Source organism: Zingiber officinale, chromosome 8B (assembly GCF_018446385.1).
Source record: "Zingiber officinale cultivar Zhangliang chromosome 8B, Zo_v1.1, whole genome shotgun sequence".
In the NCBI taxonomy this organism is placed as follows: Eukaryota; Viridiplantae; Streptophyta; class Magnoliopsida; order Zingiberales; family Zingiberaceae; genus Zingiber; species Zingiber officinale.
In genome coordinates this window covers 7,362,550-7,385,115 of record NC_056001.1, presented here as the reverse complement: position 1 = coordinate 7,385,115, position 22,566 = coordinate 7,362,550, and the positions used below count along the sequence as shown (strand labels likewise).

At 35.4% G+C, this 22,566-nt stretch overlaps 4 protein-coding genes and 1 pseudogene across 11 annotated transcripts; 2 read left to right on the top strand and 3 right to left on the bottom strand.

Annotated features, from left to right (window-relative positions):
- Positions 1-776: 776 nt before the first annotated feature.
- Positions 777-2,742, bottom strand: LOC122013422. The gene is made up of 2 exons (XM_042569701.1): positions 2,324-2,742; positions 777-1,386 (listed from the first exon to the last, which is right to left on the bottom strand). Exons 1-2 carry the CDS (start codon positions 2,452-2,454, stop codon positions 951-953), a joined length of 567 nt encoding a protein of 188 aa, XP_042425635.1. The 5' UTR covers positions 2,455-2,742; the 3' UTR covers positions 777-950.
- A 1,054-nt stretch (positions 2,743-3,796) lies between these two features.
- Positions 3,797-7,641, bottom strand: LOC122015127 (transcription factor SAC51-like). Of its 8 annotated transcripts, none has more exons than XM_042571840.1 (6): positions 7,492-7,640; positions 6,693-6,848; positions 6,497-6,593; positions 6,286-6,410; positions 6,051-6,193; positions 3,839-5,959 (listed from the first exon to the last, which is right to left on the bottom strand). In XM_042571840.1, the coding sequence occupies exon 6, from the start codon at positions 5,934-5,936 to the stop codon at positions 5,022-5,024; it is 915 nt and encodes a 304-aa protein (XP_042427774.1). In that variant the 5' UTR covers positions 5,937-5,959; positions 6,051-6,193; positions 6,286-6,410; positions 6,497-6,593; positions 6,693-6,848; positions 7,492-7,640; the 3' UTR covers positions 3,839-5,021. The 8 variants fall into 8 exon arrangements, with proteins under 8 accessions (XP_042427776.1, XP_042427774.1, XP_042427775.1 ...); XM_042571841.1 differs by having other exon boundaries at positions 6,724-6,848; XM_042571842.1 differs by having other exon boundaries at positions 3,797-5,260; positions 5,379-5,959; positions 6,286-6,848; positions 7,492-7,641.
- A 3,424-nt stretch (positions 7,642-11,065) lies between these two features.
- LOC122013454 lies at positions 11,066-12,397 on the top strand (annotated as a pseudogene).
- Positions 12,398-13,713: 1,316 nt separating this feature from the next.
- Positions 13,714-14,050, bottom strand: LOC122017606 (dolichyl-diphosphooligosaccharide--protein glycosyltransferase subunit 4A-like). Its single transcript, XM_042575255.1, has one exon. It carries the CDS (start codon positions 14,048-14,050, stop codon positions 13,937-13,939), a length of 114 nt encoding a protein of 37 aa, XP_042431189.1. The 3' UTR covers positions 13,714-13,936.
- A 4,410-nt stretch (positions 14,051-18,460) lies between these two features.
- On the top strand, positions 18,461-21,938 carry LOC122017279. The gene is made up of 8 exons (XM_042574848.1): positions 18,461-18,976; positions 19,658-19,899; positions 19,995-20,117; positions 20,330-20,446; positions 20,550-20,732; positions 20,836-20,977; positions 21,274-21,436; positions 21,541-21,938. Exons 1-8 carry the CDS (start codon positions 18,556-18,558, stop codon positions 21,554-21,556), a joined length of 1,407 nt encoding a protein of 468 aa, XP_042430782.1. The 5' UTR covers positions 18,461-18,555; the 3' UTR covers positions 21,557-21,938.
- Positions 21,939-22,566: the final 628 nt, after the last annotated feature.

Sequence of the window (22,566 nt, the reverse complement as noted above, 5' to 3'; positions counted from 1 at the left end):
TAAGTCGGCAATCGTAACCTGCCCGGCGTTATAAATTCGATCGCGACATGCAACTAATCCAAAAGATATCGTAGATGGTCTATTTTAGGTGATCCACATGCGGATACACTTTAAAAAAAAATTAAGTAAAAATTATAAGTCCGCATTTTTTTTAATTATTATTTTAAAAAATTATAAGAAATATCAAAATAGCACTCTAATATTTTTTTACTCCAAAAATACGTTTATTCCACACTTGTAGATTTTTATATGTTTTTTGTTTGCCTTGTTTTTACAAATTTTGCTTAGGATTAGTTTCTCATAATGTGATATACATATTTCAAAATTAATTTAAATTTGAAAGGACATAAAAATACTTTATTTAAAATTACAATAAAAATCACAAACTTATGTTTAAAAATTGATGTTCAGCACAGCCTATTTCCATTTTTTACTATTTTGTAAATAATGATAAAAAAAATCAATTTATTTGATATGTTTTTATTGATGAAATGAAAAGGCCTCATTATTTATTTTATTAATTTTCATAAAAACTATTTTCATTAATTTTATTCTTAAAGATTACACATATTTATATATATTGATTATCCATAAAGATGCGAATTATTCAAATGTCATATTTAACAAAAAAAATAAAGAATATCAATAAATACAAAATAATATTATTAATATAAATTTAAAAATAATTGAAGATAAATTAAAATGTGTAATAATCTCTATCCTAAAAAATTCGAGGACATAATTTGAGTAGTTATAATGAGAATTATATATATATATAAAACCAAACAACATGCTTTGAAGTTTAGATATACTATGAAGAAATCCTATAACATATTCATTACATATAATTAATGTTGATGAAATAAAATTATAAAAATCTTAGAACATTGCAACATACATATATAATACTATAATGAGTCTACGTACACAGACTCTCTCTTTTTGTTACATTAACTAGAGACCTCTTCTAAAAGCTTATACCTTCTTACTTTGCCCTTGAAGACTTGTCTTGCCTTGCCCAATTTAGGGGAGATCTCTCTTGGCGATCGGACTCGGTGATCAGTGACATCGGAGGCCGACCTATTCAACATCCTTGGTTTCTTGACTGGATTATCGAGTTGCGATGTGAAAGGAACTCGATGAAGCTTAAAACCCGTGCTAGGACTGCTAGTATTAGTAGTAGTGCTTGTGTTGTTATTGTTAACATCTAAATTGACATTATCAACATGGATGTTGTTGTTGTTGGAGGAGGAGGAGAAAGGCATGGCATTAATGCTAGAATATCCTTTGTTAATTTCTTTGGTCGAAGAATTCGATTCTTCTTCTCTCAAACACCAATTGCAAAGTCGGTAAAATTCGACTTTAGGGTACAGATTACTACAGTATCTGCCAATACAAAAAATAGGTCTGATCAAGGTACTAATTCATGAGGTCATTGTGAATAAATCATCATTATTATCTTTAATAGTTAAAGTTTTAAAATACAACATCTAATCTTGAAAATAAGCTTTAATTAATAAGCTTGTTATAAATGAACATATTAATACAACATTAATATGATAGCCGAAAACAAGCATGTGACGAAGGTATCACCTACCTCATTGATGATAATTTATGTAGCATGTAAACGTGCATTTCCTATGTATGGCTTATAAATTAATACGAGAACTAAACTCAATAGCAAAAAAATATATATATTTATGCTTATAAATAATTTGTTTAAAATTTAGTCTTCCTGCATGTATTTAAATTAAGGCATTAATAGGGAAAGAAAAAGAAAGTAATATTAGATGTAATTTTCTAATATTGCAGTTTTTTATTCCAAGAGATTGAGCAATGGAATAAGGAATTGCCTATCAATTGCACCTTTTTTCTTTTTCTTTTATTTAATAATATTAATTATATATGGAGCAAATATATGTTATCTGAAGTATTGTCCATGTATCCTCAAGATAACCACAAGAATCTCTCTCTCTCTCTTTCTCATTAGAGGACTAACAACGAGTTGGGAATCATATCTTTTTTTGTGGTGAGGAATAGAATTCCAAATTATATCTTAAAACATTAAATTGGATCCACATCGTAATTAAATTAATTACTAGATCAAGATATATATGTCGGCAGACAGTAAAATTACTGTATTGCTAAGCAGAGATTCTTGGATCGGCAAATGAATACGATCTCGCAGATGGATCTGACTAATGTTGCGGAAAAAGAAAATCAAATCTTGTTCGTTTGATCCGGTTTTATTCCATTTAATTCTGTTTTTGATATGATAAAAACATGAACTCGCCAGAAATATTAGAAGGCAGACGTAGAGTACCTGTGCTGCGACCTCACGAGGCAGAGCTTGCACCGGAAAAGCTCCTGGGTCAACCCCTGATCACCGCACATGCAGCAGACCGCCAGTGGCTGTGCCGGCGCCGGAGAAGACGGCCCTCCCTTGTTCGCCATCCGTGAAAGATCAGGAAATTTAGTTAAAAATCCGATCTTGGAAGCGGAGAAGAGTTGAAAATCTGATCTTTTTGTTGCTTGGAGAGGAACAGAGGAGGCAGAGGAAAGGATGAAAAGAGAGGAAGAGAGGGATGGGGGTGGATTATCTGGCCATTCTTCATTGGGACTTCAAGGGGAGGTAGCTTTCAGAGATGGGAGACTGGAATTTTTGGCCAAGTTTGTGGATTATTGATTTTGCGAAGTAGAAGAATATGCCTTTTATTTTTAAAGAAAGGAAAAAAAATAAATAAACTAGGAGATTGAGATTCGGGTGGAATCAAATGGCTTGTTTGTGGCGAACAAAATTAACTACAACAAACTCAAAAGTGCCTAATTTTTTAGTAGATCATTTTAAAAAAAAAAAAATTATTGTCAATCCTAGACTAGTTGAGGTTCGCCTTTTAAGTTGAGAATTAAAATAAGAACAATTATTTTAAAGATGTGTCAAAGTCTAAATCTCTCACTAGTTTAACATTTTGCATGCCATTTAAAAAAAAATAACAAGGATTATTCTGCATTTCTGCTGTCGATGAGCTTGGAGCCCATCAGTTAAACACTTCCGAAAATTAAACTTCATTTCTTTTGTTTGGAAAAGAAAAAGGACTAATTTAAGAGTGCGGCAATTGGAGATTTATTGGATGCGATAAGAATAGATTCCTGGACAAAAATCTTCTTCGAAGTTGCATTGAGACAACTCATAGATTTGGCTTTCCAGAGCAATATAATTATATAATTGAAAAAAAAAACACACGATACAATTGTGCTCGGTTGGAAGCAGCGCAATGACGGTTGTCTTAATTTATTTGTTGGCTTCTTGGCTGACAATGCACGGGCAATAGAGTGACAACATCTGGAGATTTATGATTCGAATGCCACCCCACCTCAATGAGACATTTCGCCTCTGTTAATTTAATTAAATTAAAATTAACTAATGCGTTGGCACAGTCGTGGAGCTGACGAAAAACCAGGCTGTGTCGCCAATGAATTCGACTCCATACTGTTCATGACACCTTATCAAACACCGCAAGCTTGCTGATGTTAAAATCTATTCAATTTTTTTAATAAGCTTATTCATTTTTTTTAAAAAAATAATAATAAAGCTTGACTGTTTATATTGAGAATAAAACATTATTTATCACACGAAAGCTATATCACCTTTTTTAAATTTGTAATACAATTGATAAATTAATGTACTAAAATATATTTAAATAAAAAAATAAACTGTATTTACAGAAATGCTCCTAAAAACTTTTTATTTAGACCTTGTAGGAAGGATCCCATAATTCACAATTCATGCAGTACATAAACTAAAAATATTTGCTTGCCATCGCAGGAAGCATGAAGAATCAGTAATATCAGTATGACCCACTTGAGGGCTGAAGTAGATAATGCTTTTTGTTAAAGATTCAATACAAACTCAGTCACAAACCATTCTTTTCCTTGATAACAATTATCATGCAACAAACCATATGCAAAGACCCATGACCGTAAATGACTGAAGGCCAATACATGTCTTCATCCAGGGAGATGCCAACAGAAAGTTCATATGAAAGAAGAGCTGGTAACAGCTCGAGCTGATAAGATGACTGCTAAAGCTGGTGAGAGACCACGGCCAACACCCAACAATATGTGGCATGATTACCTCGAGTCCTGGTAAGAAACGCTCATGGGTTGAGACAGTCGACAATGACCACTAAGGGGGAAAAAACAAACCAAGGGTTCGAGACTAGAGGATGTAACAGGAGATCCACAGAGACCACGCCCTCAAAAAGTCATTTCCCAGAGCACTCAGAAATTTGCCGTAGAACTAGCTGACCAGAACCAGAACTTCCAACAGGACAGCGACATCCACTAGAGAAAAAGGAACCAATCAGTGGGCCACACATCCATATCCACTCATCATCCAACCAAATACCTTTTCTTCGAAAATATTCCAACAATGACCCGTAGAAGGTAAAAATAATGAGTGAGTGAACCTGCCTCCACCATTTTAACAAAAAGCAACCCATCCTCAATAACTCACAGAAAATCATTAAAGTCGCACTGCATAACCAGACATCATTCTTTCACTGCATTTCTATTCTACTGTCTAAACCAGCCCACTGACTGAGATAAAGTTACAATCACCACAAAACATAACTGGTACGTGGTGGCCTGCCTTCTATAGGCCCATGCCTTCTGTAGACCCATCCCACACGCGCACTCCTAGCATAACCCATCATTTCCTTTTGGTCAAAATAAGCTTTGCGACAATTTGGAATCCTCCCTCACACAAACAAACATTAAAGCACAGCCTTGGCTTATTGGACCATCATATATATATCCTGCGCCCCCCACCATCAAAACCCAAAATTCTTTCGAACCTCCAGAGTTTTGATTCGAGTCTTCAGTCACTAGAATTTTGCAGCTAAATGCACTTAACTCTCCTCTCTTTCTCATAGCACCTAAGGGGCGTAGCTCCATCAAAGTGATACTGCCAGTATTGCTACAACTAAAGTGAAGGGTAAACGCTCATATAGATATCGATGCTAAGGAAAACTTTCCAACAATTGAGCCTTCAGCTTAAGTGAGTTGAGATAGTTGATGGCCTCATCCAGGACTGTAATTGCATCCTTGCAATTCCCACCAGGGATGATCTTTCTCAGTATGCCAAGTGTTTCCTGAATTTTGGCTCTTTTGAATACCCTGTTCTCTTCATTCTGATCAGGATATACTGCTTTAAAGCAGCTAGATGCAGAATTGTTATCATCCTGTTTGTTCCTGTGATCTGTAAGTATATCAGAGCAATGGAGTACTTGTGAGCTAGCAGTATTGAACAGTGATACATCGAATTCATCATTCACATCAATTCTCCGCCGCTTTGCCGGAAGAATAGAGCTAGCTACCTCAGAAAAAGTCCTCTCCACTACCTCAGGCTCAGCTGGAGAATGTCCTGTGCTGGTTTCTTCATCGCCATTATTGAAGTCGGAATCTGAGTATAACAGTGCATCAATTTCTTCCGTGTCTTCACGCATCTCATCAGCTCCATGTCCATTGGCTACACTTGTGACAGTGTTTCCCTGCAGGTCAAAACCTGGGTTCACAGAGTCGATGCATGGATCAGGGACACTAGCTGAGTTACAGATGAAGCTCCTTCCATCTCTTATCTGATCAAAAACTAAGTGTCTTTTATTTGAGTCCAATTCAAGAACTCCATGAGATGAAAACGGAGGAATGAGGGGTGATGTCTTCTGAATATAAGTATAGGTGTAGAAACCAGGGAAAGGTATTGCAGAAGTTACTGGAAAGAGACTAGCAGATGGATTAACAAATGCAGAGGAGAGCATTGAAATGGAGTCCTGAGGCATGGTAGCAAATTGTGTATTATTTCTAGCAGATACCATGTTACTAAATTGCCACGGTAGGCACTGGGAATTGATGGGGGGATTATTTCTTTGGTCCATCAACAAATACCCAAATCAATCACCTGAGAGCAAGTATAAGTTGATTTAAATAGATCCATGAATTAACTATGATGGACGAGATGGATCATAAACGAATAAAAACTCATGTTTTACCTCAGGCAAATGGTAATTCCAAATTATTCCCGAAACTCTACCAAAAGAAGAAGATAAGAAAACCAAGATTTTGATTGAAGATAAACTGCAAGCGAGAGAATAATTTACGTAACAGGCTTCAGGAGGTGGCGGAAGTATTCAGCCTGTTGAAAATGCAAAAATTAGTCAAGCCAGTGAAAATAGCTTTTTTCTGTTCTCAATACCACAGCAGGCCATGGCGGGTTTTCAATTTTACCTGGCAATCTTGCAATGGTTGGAAACAAGCGATGACCCTAATGATTATAGTGGTGCTACCAGCGATTCCATTCTCATGTTTCAAAGCTCGGAATGCGGTTCTTGTTGCTGCTTGACACACCATTCCTACAATTCTTTCCTCTAATATACGAACCAGTCCAATAAACCAACAAAGCACAAAGAAATCGAGATGAATGAAACACAAACGATACCTAAACAAGCAAAGTACAGATTAAGATGGAAGAGGAGCGCAAGGCATTAGAAAACATTGGGGTTGCTGCTATCTCAAATAAAAGAGAGCTTTGATGCCTGAACCAGAAAAGTATAACCAATTCAAGAGAGCATTCCAAAGAAAGGGAGTTTTAATACCAGAACCAGAAAGGAGAGGGAACGTTAGAAGGAAAGAACCATGGGCGGAAGAAATGAGTTACAGAATCACCCTACAATACAAGTTCAAAGAAATCACTCTGCGGTAAACATCAACAGATAGACTCAGCCGCCGCATATTGTTCTAAATCGTTTATCACCAAAATTTATTTTTCCACCTCTCACAGCTTGGAATTCCTGCAACAACAAAAATCAATATCAAAGCCCAAACATGAGATTGGCTGTCCTGAAGTACAGTGAGTTATCAATTCTTCTAAAAGTAAACGAAAACTTTAAAAGGAAAAAAGGTGTAAACTTGCAACTGAGACTCCATAATCTAGCAATATAACCGATAATGTTTGATAAATTCTTTTTACCAAAAAAAAAAACGATAGATGCGGTCGAACCTAGATAACCTTGGAAGTAGCTTCCGGGTAACAAATGCGCTCCTGCGACTCGTCAAGTCACATACAAAGATCTCCACTGAAAGCAATTGCCGGAATGAAACCGAAGTCTAAGTTGATTTGTTGCATGAGCTACTGCGAAGAGTTCTAACTTTAATGTGCGCAAAGCCGGCAAAGGGAGAACCCCCTCGAGGAGAAAGAAAGCGGAAAACTAGAAGCTCCCAAATCAAAGCAACAAGACACATGATGCCACGAAAAATGCGAATAAAGACTCGATCTTAAGCATGATACAATATCATAGAAAAACCAAATCCCAAGACTCCAAAAATCGCCTATCAGATGAAAACTGAATCAAGAACCACAACCGAGATAACTTCAAGTAGCCCAACATACACTAACGAAAAACACAATTCCTCGGGGAACACCACGGATCTTACCCCTCCACGTCGATGCCGAACACCAAAAAGACCGAATCGCACGCGCTGGAGGGAAGAGCACGAGCGAGCGAGGCAACGATCGCGAGGGAGGGAGAGGACGAATCTTTCCTTCTTGGGCACCGAGCGATCACGAGGGGAGGAAGCCCAGAGGCGTGGCTCTTTATGGAACTCTTCGGACTAAAATACCCTCACTGGTCACGCCAATTTACTAGTACCTTAATTGTACTACGATGTAGTTCTTGATTATTAATTGCCCTTCGAGGGCATAATGCTTCATAAATGCGACGCTGTCAAAGAATATGTTGACCCGAGTTGAGTTTGCTGCCACGAACCATAGTTTGAACGATATAGTTCCATTCCACCCTCGCCATTTTGTTGTATTGCAGAATTGCCCACTACCAAATGAACAAAAAATATATATAATTATAGGCTTCCATTTTTTATTACATTTTGTAAAATTTCTAACATAATGTGATTTAGTTTCACATTATATTTTGATAAAATATTTTTTTCCTCTTTTTAATGCGTATTTAATATTGCATCAGATTTCCACTTAGAACGAGAAAGGAAGGAATATGAGGCACAAGAAGATACAAAGCATCAAAGGAAGTGAGGACGCATGAACATAAATAAATTAAGAAAAATTATTTAAAAAATTGATCATTAAGCAGCAACAAAAAAAGCTTCAAAAGTCAATAACACTACTTTAAATGCACTTTAAGAAAAGCCGTATATTCTTCTTGCCCTTGTTCTTTTTATTAGTCATGAAGCATTTTTTTTTTCTTCTTGCCCTTGTTCTTGCCCGTATATTATAACAAAAGATGTACACAGACCCAGGGATGTTAAGAAAGCACGCTATGATACCAAATCTTGAGGTCTCAAGGTGAAAGATTTGCTCACAGTTTGTTTAGTCCCTCAAGGATTGGACAAAGTAGCTTTAAGTCTTCTTTCGGGGTCATGCTGCCTTTGCTTAGGGTTGAGGGAACAAAAGGAAAGAGGGATTAAGGGAAGGGCTCTCCTGCGGTCCACTCGTTAAGTAGCGTGGGGTATATGTGCCCTGCTTTTGGGTTAAGGGATGAGGATTATATTAGGGAGGGTAGTTCTTTTGTTGCTTTAGGTAAAGTGGGGGTTTTGTGGCATAATTAAGGCCATGCTAATCATGGTTAGTGTGGTCATAGGTCAAGGAACATGTGTCGTGTGGAGGATCGACAGTTTAGAAGACTTCGGATTGATGGCTGGTTCATTTGGATTTGTATACCAAGTCAACCCCAACACAAACATTGACAATGCTTTTTCATACAACAGCGACAATGTTTGTGCGGTTGAAGGATTCATAATGGAGGAGACTCGAAGGGAGGGCCCTATGGTGTGCACGCAAACAAAGGACGCACACTCCTTCAAGCTTTGCAAGCATGGTTTGTGGATTCTCCAACAGAGACACCACATCTTATTATTATTATAATTTTTTCTTTTACAAAAAAAAAAAAAGAGGGGGAAAGAGAGTAGGAAAATTAAATGCACCCACCATCACCATGCACCTTTCTTGGTCGCCATGGAAAGAGAGGAAGAAAGCCAAAAGTTCTTTGTAATAAACTTAGGAAGGAGTGAGGAATGGGAATCCATGCTACTATGCGTAATGCCTGGAGTAGTGCAACCCCACCGAGTCGAATGACTACCACCACAGTTGATGTTTAAAGTTTATGTGGGATTAGTTTCAATTTGGTCCATACTGTTTATTTGGTTGAGTTAAATGTTAGATTGCTTGATTGTGTTTTTTTGCAAAGCCATTTGAGTGGATAAAAAGTTTGGGTGAGTTAAGATGATTTTAAATGAAACAATAAAAATAAGATCAAGTGTTATCATCTTCAGGGGTGTCGTTTCTTTATTCAAATTGGTGATAGAACTCTTCAAATTCGATGAAAAAAATATTATTCTTAGCTTGTTACAGATAGTGGACATTCGACAACTTCTGTTCTGGATTAAGCAGTGGCTCGAACCGAGATTCTTATGCTCAACTCAAACCCTCCTTTTGTCTTTTCATCACACAGGTGTGAGTGTTTGGTTGGACGAGGTAAATTTCTTCGGGCATAATTGCTTGATTTTTTATAAAATAAATAAATAAACAAAACGAAATATTTAAAATTAACTATTTAACATGTTTAAATTTGTTAAAGAATGATGCAACATTTTTTTTTTATTTTTCTATAACTATTAAATAAGGCCTAAATATACTTGTAACATAATAGCTAGTTAGGGCATCTCCAATCCATCATCAAAACATCAAATTTGATGTCAATTTGACACCAAATTACTCCAACCCATACACCAAAACTCATCCCAAATATGGTGATGTGAATAGTGCAACACCAAATATGGTGTTGCACTATTCACATCACCATATTTGGTGATGGAGAGATTTTTTATTTTTATTATATTATTATAAAATCAAATGTAATTAATTAATAATTATTATTTTCTTTTTCTTTATTTATAGTATAATTAAATGTAATTATTATTTATTATAAATTTAAATTAAGTGCATTTAATAGAATATTTAAATTTTATTATGTATATTTGTAAATATTTAATTTATTAAAATTATTATTTTAATTTTATTTAATATATTTTAATTATAATTATATTTATAAATTATCACTAATTTCATAAACATAATCACAACTTGTCCCGATGTTGTCATTGTTGTGTCACGTCATCTGTGCATATTTGTCCAAATGTGTTCATTGTTAGGTCACATCATCTGGGCACACAAAAATGTGTGTTCAATGCCCGGTCACGTCGTCTGCCAAACTTGTCCCGATGTTGTCATTGTTGTGTCACGTCATCTGTGCATATTTGTCCAAATGTGTTCATTGTTAGGTCACGTCATCTGGGCACACAAAAATATGTGTTCAATGCCCGGTCACGTCGCCTGCCAAACTTGTCCCGATCTTGTCATTGTTGTGTCACGTCATCTGTGATATTTGTCCAAATGTGTTCATTGTTAGGTCACGTCATCTGGGCACACAAAAATGTGTGTTCAATGCCCGGTCACGTCGCCTGCTAAACTTGTCCCGATGTTGTCATTGTTGTGTCATGTCATCTGTGCATATTTGTCCAAATGTGTTCATTGTTAGGTCATGTCATCTGGGCACACAAAATATGTGTTCAATGCCCGGTCACGTCGCCTGCCAAACTTGTCCTGATGTTGTCATTGTTGTGTCACGTCATCTGTGATATTTGTCCAAATGTGTTCATTGTTAGGTCACGTCATCTGGGCACAAAAAAATGTGTGTTTAATGCCCGGTCACGTCGCCTGCCAAAATTGTCCCGATGTCATTGTTGTGTCACGTCATCTGTGCATATTTGTCCAAATGTGTTCATTGTTAGGTCGCATCATCTGGCACACAAAAATGTGTTTTCAATGCCCGGTCATGTCGCCTGCTAAACTTGTCTCGATGTTGTCATTGTTGTGTCATGTCATATGTGCATATTTGTCCAAATGTGTTTATAACATACATTATAAATACATACCCCATAAGCAACATGTACCTCAATCATTCAATTATCTCAGAAAATGGATAACAATATTGAAGGTTCATCAAATTTATCATCTTCAAGCTCTGATGATGATAACTATGCAGAAAGTTTTAGTGCAAGGCAACAACTGATCGCTCAGGTGATTTCTACCAATAATCAAATTGTCTTAAATTATCTCAATGAAGGAAGCAACAAAAGCAGGCATCGAGGTTCAATTCCTGGTCATAAGATGATCAATCGTAATCGTGAAGCTGCTGATCGTAATCTATTCAATGATTATTTCGCCGAAAATGCATTGTATAATGATGCAATGTTTCGAAGAAGATTCAGAATGGGACGGAATTTATTTATGCGTATATGTGATGCTGTTACTAATCATGACAACTATTTTATACAGAGAAGAGATGGGCTTGGAAGACTTGGTTTGTCAAGCTTACAAAAAATAACAGCTGCATTTCGGATATTAGCATACGGTGTACCAGCAGATGCTACTGATGAGTACATTAAAATAGGGGAATCAACTGCTATTGAAAGTGTGAAACGATTTTGTCGTGCCGTTGTTGAAGTTTTTGGAGGGCAGTACCTACGATCTCCAAATGCTCACGATGTTGCTAGGCTACTTCATATTGGTGAGCTACGAGGTTTTCCAGGTATGTTAGGTAGCCTAGATTGCATGCATTGGAGATGGCAAAATTGTCCAACAGCTTGGGCAGGACAATATTCTGGTCGTAGTGGAAAGCCAACAACTATTCTAGAAGCTGTAGCCGATTATGATCTGTGGATTTGGCATGCATATTTTGGGTTGCCAGGATCGAACAATGATATTAATGTACTTGAGTCTTCTCATCTTTTTGCTAATCTTGCTGCAGGTATTACAATTCCTGCTCATTATGTCATTCAAGGAAAAGAGTACAATATGGGTTAGTATTTAGCTGATGGTATATATCTAAAATGGTCAACACTTGTTCAAACGATTCATGCTCCACAAGGTCGAAAGAATAAATTATTTGCAATGAAGCAAGAAGCGTGTAGAAAGGATGTTGAGCGAGCATTTGGCGTGCTCCAATCACGCTTTGCAATTGTTGCAGGACCTTCACGTTTCTGGCAGAATAATATTTTACATGATATACTGACATCATGTATTATTATGCATAATATGATAATTGAAGATGAACGTGATTTAAATGCACCAATCGTGGAACACTTTGAGGTGCCGACTCCAGATGTTGAGCCCGCAAGAGATGATGGTACTCGATTTGAAGAGTTTCTAGCTCGATACAGACAAATCAAAGACAAAGAAGCTCATATTGCCCTTCGAAATGCATTAATTGAGCATTTATGGGAACAATATAGTAATTCTGAAAGTTAAAGTCTTGTAATATTATATTTTCAATTAAGTATCCTTGTTTGTTTTAAATATAAAATAGCAAAATATTTTATCCTAATTGTGTGTGATTTTATAATATTTTTAAAATATATTTATGCCTGAGTAATTATATAATAAAATTAAAAATAAAAATTATATATATATATATATATATATATTAATTAGTTGGATACTAAATTTTAAAAAATTTAAAATATCAAATATTAAGAAGTATTAATTTTAAATATAATAATTATCATATAAAAAAAATTAATAAGAATTATAAAATATTCTAAAGAATATTCCTTTTTGGTGTGATATGGTGATGATGGGTTGGAGTTGAAATAGTGTTTGGTGTTGAAATAGCACCATTTTGGTGTGAAGATTGCACCAAATTTAGTGATGTGCATTGGAGATGGTCTTAAGCAGCAAAAGTCATAATTCCTACAGGACTTTCCTATACTAGAAGGTAATTTAGTGTTAGTCCTGAGACGAATTATCAAAAATATTAGGATGAACATATTCATCTTTTATCATCATGAAATGAAGATAAATTAAGGGCTTGATAAATTAAGTAGAGCTTCACACACACACACACACACACACACACACACACACACACACACACACACACACACACACAAACCTGGATCATTTCCGTACATCCCAATTTACCTCAATCATGGAAATGAGGTGCGGAAGTGAGTCAGACACCCTATCAAACTCCTAGTTTAAAAATGCATGATAATAACTATATCAAGAAGAGTGGTTTGAGAATCAAACTAAATCATTAATTAATTTACCCGTACCAACCCAACTTGAAAGGAGAGAACCATAGCACTAGTGAATAGATAGATATCAAACGCATGTCAGGACATACAAAACATTGTTTGGACTAAACGGGTTTATATATATATATATATATATATAAACTCTTCATTTTAATGAGACTTTGGCAAATCATAGCACAAAAGTGTGGATAGGATAACTTGCATCAAGGTGTTGTGCATGCGGCAATGATGAAACTGGTCCAACAAGACCAACTTTACTTGCAGGATCATGAAGCAGCAGGGAAACGACAAGCATGCACAATTAGGAGGTAATGTGCAGTGGCGAGTAAAGGTGTCACCAAAGGTTTCTTGATATGTTTCTATGCATCATAGATACTTCATGTGCTTTACATAATGCTAAACATGTAAATGAAAAATTATTGCTGCTGATGCTGACAAGATAAGTATTCATCGAGTAATGATCAAAAGGTGACAAAAAGCTTGTTGTTTCTCATTATGAAGCAGATGACAAATTCTTGCAAGGTTGTCTTAAAAAGACATTTATAAGTTATAACCATAGCAAAATATAAATCATTCTTGTGAAGACTGTCATTTAAGTACAAGTCCCATAGAAATACTAATAAGTCTTAAAACACCATTACCTCTAGCACTAGTTTCCTTCACATTTTGGTATGCCATTACATATTGATAAATGATTACAAAAACAACGACATCAGCGATGGCAAGGAAATTGGACCTTTACCTCAAATCACTAGTTTCCTTCATACTTTGGGTCTGCCACTACATAGTGATAAGCGATTACCAAAACAAATATAAAGATGCCAAGAAAATTGGCAAAGAATCCCAAGTCTTGATCGTCAATCATCTGCAAGAAAGATAAAGGAAATTATCCAGGTTGGAGGGACAATATTACATGTTAGCTTGTAGCAATCTGTCAAGGTAACCATGGGACCATAAGAATTACTGCAACTCTCAAAAGGCACACTGAATTTGATTTAGTATTATGGTCTTTCTGACCCATACCAATTAAAACAGGCAACAACACACCACATTACAATCATAAGAATAAGTAACGCACAGTAAAAAATTTAGGGAACAGGGAATTATCATGATTGAAGGGTAAGTCTAAATATTCTTTGGGTCATCTAGACGATACAAGGCGAACCCTGTGGAACAGTTGTTCTATTGAGATCAGGATCTCATGAAATAATGAGTTCCAAGCCACAAGTCATGAGGTTGTTCTCCACTCCAATCCACCAATCTCAGGTCCTATTTTAAGCAATCTTATGATCACGACCGGACCAAGACTGATTTTGGGGAAATGCAACATCAATTTCTAGTAAAACAGTCATTGTTTAATATTTTAAACTGCTGTTCCAAAAAATCTTGAAAAAAAAAAGTTGGCACGGTAAACAAGCAGAAAAATTGAAAGTTTATCGAAATAGAAAGATTATAGTGGCGAGAGTGCTACTTGGTTCTTTTCTAGAATACGATTATAGTAAAGCTTCCAGCCATTTATTTTGTAGAATAAGTATATCACATTCCTATTACATAGGATCAAGATTACCATGCTTTAGTAGTGCCAACTCTGAATACTTATAATTCCTGTTTAGTTGTACAAATGTTGGTGTAGAGAATATTAGATAAGGAATCCAAACCACTCTAAGCTCGGAATGGTAGGTATAATATAGGAAGGGCACCTCATTAGTCTGGGTAATTTATTTCAAGCGAGTCAATCTATTTTGTTTCATAAATCTACTCTGATTACTTGACTTTTTCATCATTTCCCGCATATTTTTATCAGCAATTACCACATTCACATTAGATAGATCATAAAATATTGGTACTATGAAGCAGTAGAGATCCCACCTTCGGCAGAGTGATATAACACTTTCTAGTTTGCATTCTGGCAATTTCTTCCATCCTGTTCTCAAATCTTGGAGACTCTCTTTAATTAAAAAAAATGAATGCACACTTATATTCAGGACATTTGCTAGTTCTTGACATCTACACTAGGTTTAAATATCAAAGTAAATGATCCAATACAAGTTATCCTTTATGTAGATGCACACGATCTATTTCTTGGTACAAAGAATTTCAAAGCATAGATCAGGTGGCAGGACTATGTGAAGTTTGCAATTACTACTTGTATATGACAACGCATTCTCTCAGAAACACAATCATAAACATTAAAAAAAAGTGCACACTTATTTGCTATTTCTTGACATCAACTAAGGGACCTAAACTATGTTTACAAATGCAACTAAGGGACCTCAATCATGTCCCTTTTCAGCTGATGAAAGGTAATATCGGTGAAATCCTAACTCCTTGGCCAATCTTGGAACTCCACTGAGGTTCCCGACAATAACTTCAACACAAGACCCAACAGCCTTAGCGTCCTCCCGTGTGTTGATGGACGTACAAACAGCGATTATTCACAAGATAAATTTTACCATTCACCTCATATTTAAGGCTAAGGAAGCAATGCTTCTGCATCTTATGAATATCTTGGTAAGTCCAATGCCAAGGATGACAGTTGCTGAACTCGCATATCCCTTTTCTTCTGAGTTTTACCAACTCTGCCATAGTTGAGAGTCTAAATGCCCTTGTTCCCCGGTGTTGGCTTTGCAGGTCGAGAGCCTTGTGGATCCAACCTCTCAATCTGCCACCTTGGGATGGGATCACAGCTTGGTTCATTCAAAACCATTTTTTCTTCAGAATCATTGAGGCACACAGGCTCAGACCTTACCATGAAGCCCACACATCACGAATATTCTAGCTATAATGATTAATAAGATCACCAAGCATGAGTAAAAATATGTTTTTTTATAGGTTCTTCTCCATAATAATCGCCTTCCTAGACCGCTAAGGACCTTACCTCTGCACATTATCATCAATCCAAAAGAGGAACGAAATAAGTCAATTTACACATGTTGATCATAGAATTGACATCCACACGCACATCCTTATCGTCGTGGAGTAGTAGGATCTGCTAAATTACACCAATCTAGGTTACCTAGATCTCCAGTGGGAATGCATAACCAACTCCTCCTAACCTGACTCGGATCTTAAGATCCAAGGAGAAATCGAGGTGCCCGTAGCAGCAAGCGTTTCGTAAATAAAGCAAATTTTTTAAAAGAAAATAAAAACTCAAAAAAAAAATGAATCCTAATAATCAACAATACATCAAGTTTTGTTCAACATAATAAGAAAGCAAATCGATCCAGGGTTTCGAAGTAGAATAAAGATAAATGAATAAATCAGAAACTAGGACAGAAGAGATGAGAAAGAGGCACCTCCGGTTGGGGGCTGAGGGATCAGGAGCTGTAACTTTAGAGACGACGGAGCAGCCGAGGGAAGCGACGGCAAATTTTCCTTGCCGGTATTAAAAAGGCTGAAGCCCTAAACGGCCACGATTGACAAATGACAATACCCGTCACCCGTGCGTATCTACCCGAACCATGCTTTAAGATTCGCGTGAACTGATTGGCTAATAATCAAAAAGTCCAGTATTCAGTAACACTGGACATAAAAATAGAATAAATTAAATTTTTTTAACCGGTCGAAAAAAAAATTCTATGAAAATTATACCAACAGAACAACCGAAATTCGATTTTAAACCGAATTAATTAAAATTTTAAAATCTTATTATTAATTTAACTTTAAAAAATAAGATTTTATTTAATTAGTTATATTTTAAAATAAAAAATAATTAAATTAATATTTCTATTAAATTTAACTAAATTATAAAATTTTAAATTGAAATTGAACCGAATTAATAAAAAAATTGAATCAAATTTTAAAAAAAATCAAAAATTTAATTAACTTAATCGAATTTCTAAATAGGTTCAATTTGATTAATTTAATTTTAGCAAATTTTTACTCACCCTAAATAGAATGAAAAAAAAATAGTACTATAATTATCAATTAAGCCCTCCCCACTGGAAAATGTAGAGCACTTATTTCATAAATTATTCACTGTCATTTTATAAAACAACTTAGTTCCATCCATCTTAGTTGCCTTAGCATCCATATCAACTTTTTTAGATGTAAAATTTATCTTAAATTTTATATTTTATTTAAATTTTTTTATATCAATTATCCTATTCATTTTCTAAATTTAAATTCCATCAATAATTCTTTTCTCAATTTAGAAAATAAAATTAATTTTTAAAATATTAAAATATCATTCAATTTAGGAAAGAGGAAATAAAAGAAATAAATTGAATAATGAAAAATAGATATTCTATAGGAAATAAAAAGTAATAAAAAATTAAAAATAATAAAATAATAATAATAATAATAATTTATGGTTAATTGATTTATCTAAATTTAATAAAATAAATAATTTATCTTTAAAATTTAAAAATATTATAAAAAATTAATATGGATGGTCTGTCTTTTACTTTTAAATGGATTAAATTAAAAAGAAGATTCTATTTATTATTAAAATAAATATTTTATTGTTGAATATCAAATTTATTATTGGAAAAGGGCTTTCTAGATCCATTTAAGTTTATTTTGTTGAATGACTAAATTCACCAGCGTTAGTATGAAACATCTCATGACTTAATGCTGAATATCTGATAGCCAAGTTTTTTTTCCTTATTTTAAAGAAATTTTAAATCTAGAAACATAAACTTTGGCTAATATCACATTAATAGTGCATGCCACTTCTAACTAAAGAATAATGACTTTCAATTCTTAATTGTACAGCTTGGACCGGTCCATCCGGTCCAATCAAATGCCGAACCTCTCCCGGCGCCTAAAAGCATATAAAACTGGTATGTTTAAATTGTTCAGCCGGAGACCATATTCGTCCAATTTGATTCAATTCAAACAAATAATTTCACAAGAATGAGAAGAAAAAAATTTTCAAATAGACAATAAAAAATAATTAATGAGCATCCACAGATTATTAATGATTTTGTGAGAAAATAGAAATACTCAAAAGCGTGTTCTTTCTTCTATATTACTTTGGTTGAGAAATTTAAATTACTTGGAAGCACATTTCAACTTTCAAACAATGAAACTCGCAGTTTAATAAATTAAATACCTTGTTAAAAAATAAAAAACACGTGAATTGCAAGGGCCTTGGAATCTTAAAACTTATTATCGAACTTATTTTTAAAATCTTATTTATTTGTAAAAATATTCAATTCTTTATTATTTAAGATATTTATTTATGAAATTCGCAGTCCACTTGACACGGCGGTATCTCCCTCCCCCAAATTCACGTGTTAATTTTTTTTTTTAAAAAAAAACCCTTATTTTATTGCGGAGGCATCTCCTTCTCTTTCCCACCTGCTATTGTTTCCCTCGCCGACTCCCGGCGAACACCTTCACGCCTTTCGCCGGAGGATCGAGGCGATGCACTCCACCGCTTCCTCCTCCAGGTGGATTTGGTCTTCTAAGACCTCCATGATCTCGCATCTCACCACTTCAACTGTTTCCTCCACCTGTTCCTTCTCGATCTATAAAGCTAGGAGAAGAGACCGAGTCGCTAGGTGCTCGCTGAATGGAGATTCTTCTTCTCGTCAGCAAACTTCGGTTGGTCCTGCCGAGGTTTCTTTTCCTATTACTGATGAGCTTGAGAGCAGCGCTGTGGATAAGAAGGAGCCGGTTAGGTTTGCCTTCGTCGAAGACCAGAGATTCACTCCTCTTAGTCGGAGGCCGAGGTTTAGGCTGCGCTCCAAGTCCTCTAGTAAGCGTCGGTTGTGGTCGAGAATTTTTTTTGCTTCCAAGAAGGTCAGGAGCATCATCATGCTCAACGTCCTCACTGTCATCTATGGTACACATCTCAGCGCTCCTAATTTCGTAGTGGCTATGTTTTATCCGTGATATTCTCCTGATAGTAATAATTTTCCAGGTAGTAAGACTTTTTGTTGGGAGCAACATAAATGAGAATGCATTTTTTTATGTGAATAATGTGCTTAGGTTTCTGGATAAGAATTTCTAGACATCAACTATAATCCTGAGGGCAATATATTAGAGGCAGTTTACTTTAAAAATTGCCGGCTTAATCTGACAGCATTCTAAACTCAAACCAATGCAGGCCTCGGGCTTTCATGGGTTGAAGCCAATATAGAAATTCCACCTTTTTCCTACTTCCTGATTAATTGAATGGATTTTGAGCGTACATAATACTTGACATTTTCATTATAATCCTCATTCTCATCAATTCATCATCAAGTTGTCGTGTTCTGACACCTTCCTTTATTACATTAACTAGTGTTTTCTTAATACTTTCTAATAATTTCGCATCTCTTTTAGAATTTCCATCTCTGCTAGATTAACTTTTTGTGCACTCTGATCCATAATATATATCTGTTCTAAACAAGCAACAGAGTGCTATTGTCATAGTTGCTTGATTGAATGAGACTTTCAGAGTTCTATATAACACAGTTCTCTAATAGTGTTATATTAATTAATGGCTATGGTTAACAGAATCTTAAAATCAACTATTTTTCAGCCAGTGATATTCCAGTCCTCAAAGAAGTTGAAGCAGTTATGGAGCCATCATTCTTTAATATGGTGCGATTTTCTATCACAGCCATTCCCTTCCTACCATTTATCCTCAGAGATTGGAGGGATGGTCATATTAGATCTGCTGGGACAGAACTTGGATTTTGGGTAAGCTGTGGCTACCTTAGTCAAGCTCTTGGGTTACTAACTTCTGAAGCTGGACATGCATCTTTCATCTCTGCTTTCACAGTAAGTAATGCTATGTTGCTTGTCACACAATTTTCTCAACTGAAAGACCAATATAAGCTAGAATGAATCTCTTAAAAGTACTTTATGATGAGCAGGTGGTCATTGTTCCCTTTGTAGATGGAATGCTTGGAGCACGGATTCCTCCGTTTATATGGTTCGGGGCAATTGTATCTCTCATCGGGGTAGCATTGCTAGAATGTGGCGGCACACCTCCTTGCGTATGGTTCATGTTTTTTTCCAAATCTAAATTTAATACTGCGTCATCTTTCTTTTTTATGCATTTTACTGATGAATTGGTCTAGATGGTATATCCAGTCATTTTGATTTGCTTGGTAGGATTTATATTTATTAAAATAAGACAACTGAGTAGCATACTCAAGATGGGTGCTTGATATTGTTTTCTGTCTGATAGACCCTTTTGTTTCAAAAGGTTGGTGATATCTTGAACTTATTAAGTGCAATCTTCTTTGGGATCCATATGCTGAGGACTGAGCACATAACAAGATCTACAAGAAAAGAGAAAGTTATGGCACTCCTTGGCTATGAGGTTGGTCTTACTGATGAGTATATAAATTAAAATATCTTTTCGGTTCTTCATACCATTACAATTTACATGGATTCACAAACTAAACTTGGTGTTCATTATCTAGGTCTGCACTGTGGCTTTATCAACAGTTATCTGGTTCATGCTGAAAAATATATTTGGCAACATGCATCAGGAAAATTTAGAATCATGGTCATTGTCGAATATGTGGGATCAGATGAGTTCATTCCCATGGATACCCACATTGTATACAGGTGTATTCTCCACTGGTTTATGCTTATGGGCTGAGGTTGGTATTCTTTTTTATCTTTAGTTATAGTTATAAATTAAGATTTTTATTTTAAAATTTGATATAGAGAAAACAAATTGATTAAAGGATTTAACTTCTTCAGATGAATGCTATGAATGATATATCGGCAACTGAAACTGCAATAGTATATGGGTTGGAACCGGTGTGGGGTGCTGCTTTTGCATGGTTTTTGCTGGGAGAGAGGTGGGGAAGTACTGAATGGATTGGAGCTTCTCTTGTATTATGTATGTATTTCACCTCTCACTGTTGGAGGGATTTGTATGTTGAATCACATAATTATGAAATATACCTTTTTGAACCATATGCTAGAAGAAAACCGGAAAATTTTAAGACAATATCTTCATGATTAACATTTCATGTGAATAAAATATCTCATCCTAGATTCTCTAATGCCTACGGTTTCTATGGTTGGAAAAGAAATTGTCCTGAATCTTTTGAACTATATTTGTATATTTTCTGTGGCATTACATTTTCTTCTCTTCCTTGCTTGCCCTTCTGAAATGTTCTATTTCTTTTTTAGGTGGCAGCTTAGCAGTCCAGATACTCAGTTCAATATCTGAAAGTTTCAATGATGAAATTAGTGATGAGCAAATTCACTTGAATGCACCACGGAAACAAAATGATCTCTCTTTTTCAGCTGTTGTAGTCAATCAGAAAAAGAACCTAAGCAACTTGATCAGGAAGTAAGCCAGCTTTTGATGATCAGCCTTTTGTGATGATTTGAATTTTTTTATTACATTTATTAAATATTTGCATCATAATGTCTGAATGTTGTGTGGTCAAATAGGCAGGACAAGTTATAATTATATGCATTTTGTGGGAAGAGGTTCACTTGCTGCCATTATGTAATACAAGAGGACCATACAAGAATCAAACTTTTGTTATATGTTGTTGCCTGTAAACAATTGTGGAGAACGAATCTGTTGGCAACTGGCAAGTAATCTTGCAAGGGCATGCCTGATTCGAGAATTAAAATTCGAAAAGCCTATACAAGATTCTGGTTTGGTGCAGCCGCTACTCGGTTCACAGGATTATCACAGATGGAGAAGCATGCCAACTGCTGTATATTTTGTTCAAGGCGTTCATCTTGCAAATTGATGCCATTGAGGAAATAAATATGTACAGAATGTGTGTATATATATTTTTGGAAAATCTATGGTACTATTTGGTACCTTGCAAATCTAAGAAGCATTTTGCTTGCTATTTATTTTCTGTTACCTGTCCAATATTGCATCTGAAGTAATTGGGAAAGTGATTCTTGCTCGCATTTTCAAGGAAAATTGACGCAAGCTGGTGTAGTATCACTTGGTCTTTGTTTCTTAGGGGAGAAAGGAAATAAAATAAGTTGGGAAAAAATTTAAGTAGGGGTGAATAAAATCCGCGAAAAATCATTGCAATGGCGTGTTCCCTTTGAGAGGGAAAAAAATTGACTCACTTCCCTTGATTCGTCTCTTCCTTTACTGATATATTCCTATTTTCTTTTCTTATGGTAAAAGGTAAAACGCGTATCAATGCATCTGCCAGTCTATTTCAGGATCAATACAGATGAAAAATAGAAAATTAATATGAAGAAGATAAATTATAATGATTGAGAAGGCAAATAGATGCGGTGAGTTACATGAGGTGTAAGAATTTATATCTTATCAATTCTGAGATTCGATCCCGATACCCATGTGGTAAACAATCGTCCATTTACCATCTCAGTTATGCTCGTGGGAGCTCCATCTTTCTTTTCTTGATCACACCATTGAAGGGTCATCTTACATCGTTGTTTGCGTTAGGAATCTTAGAATTAGAGTCTCTTTCACCTCCT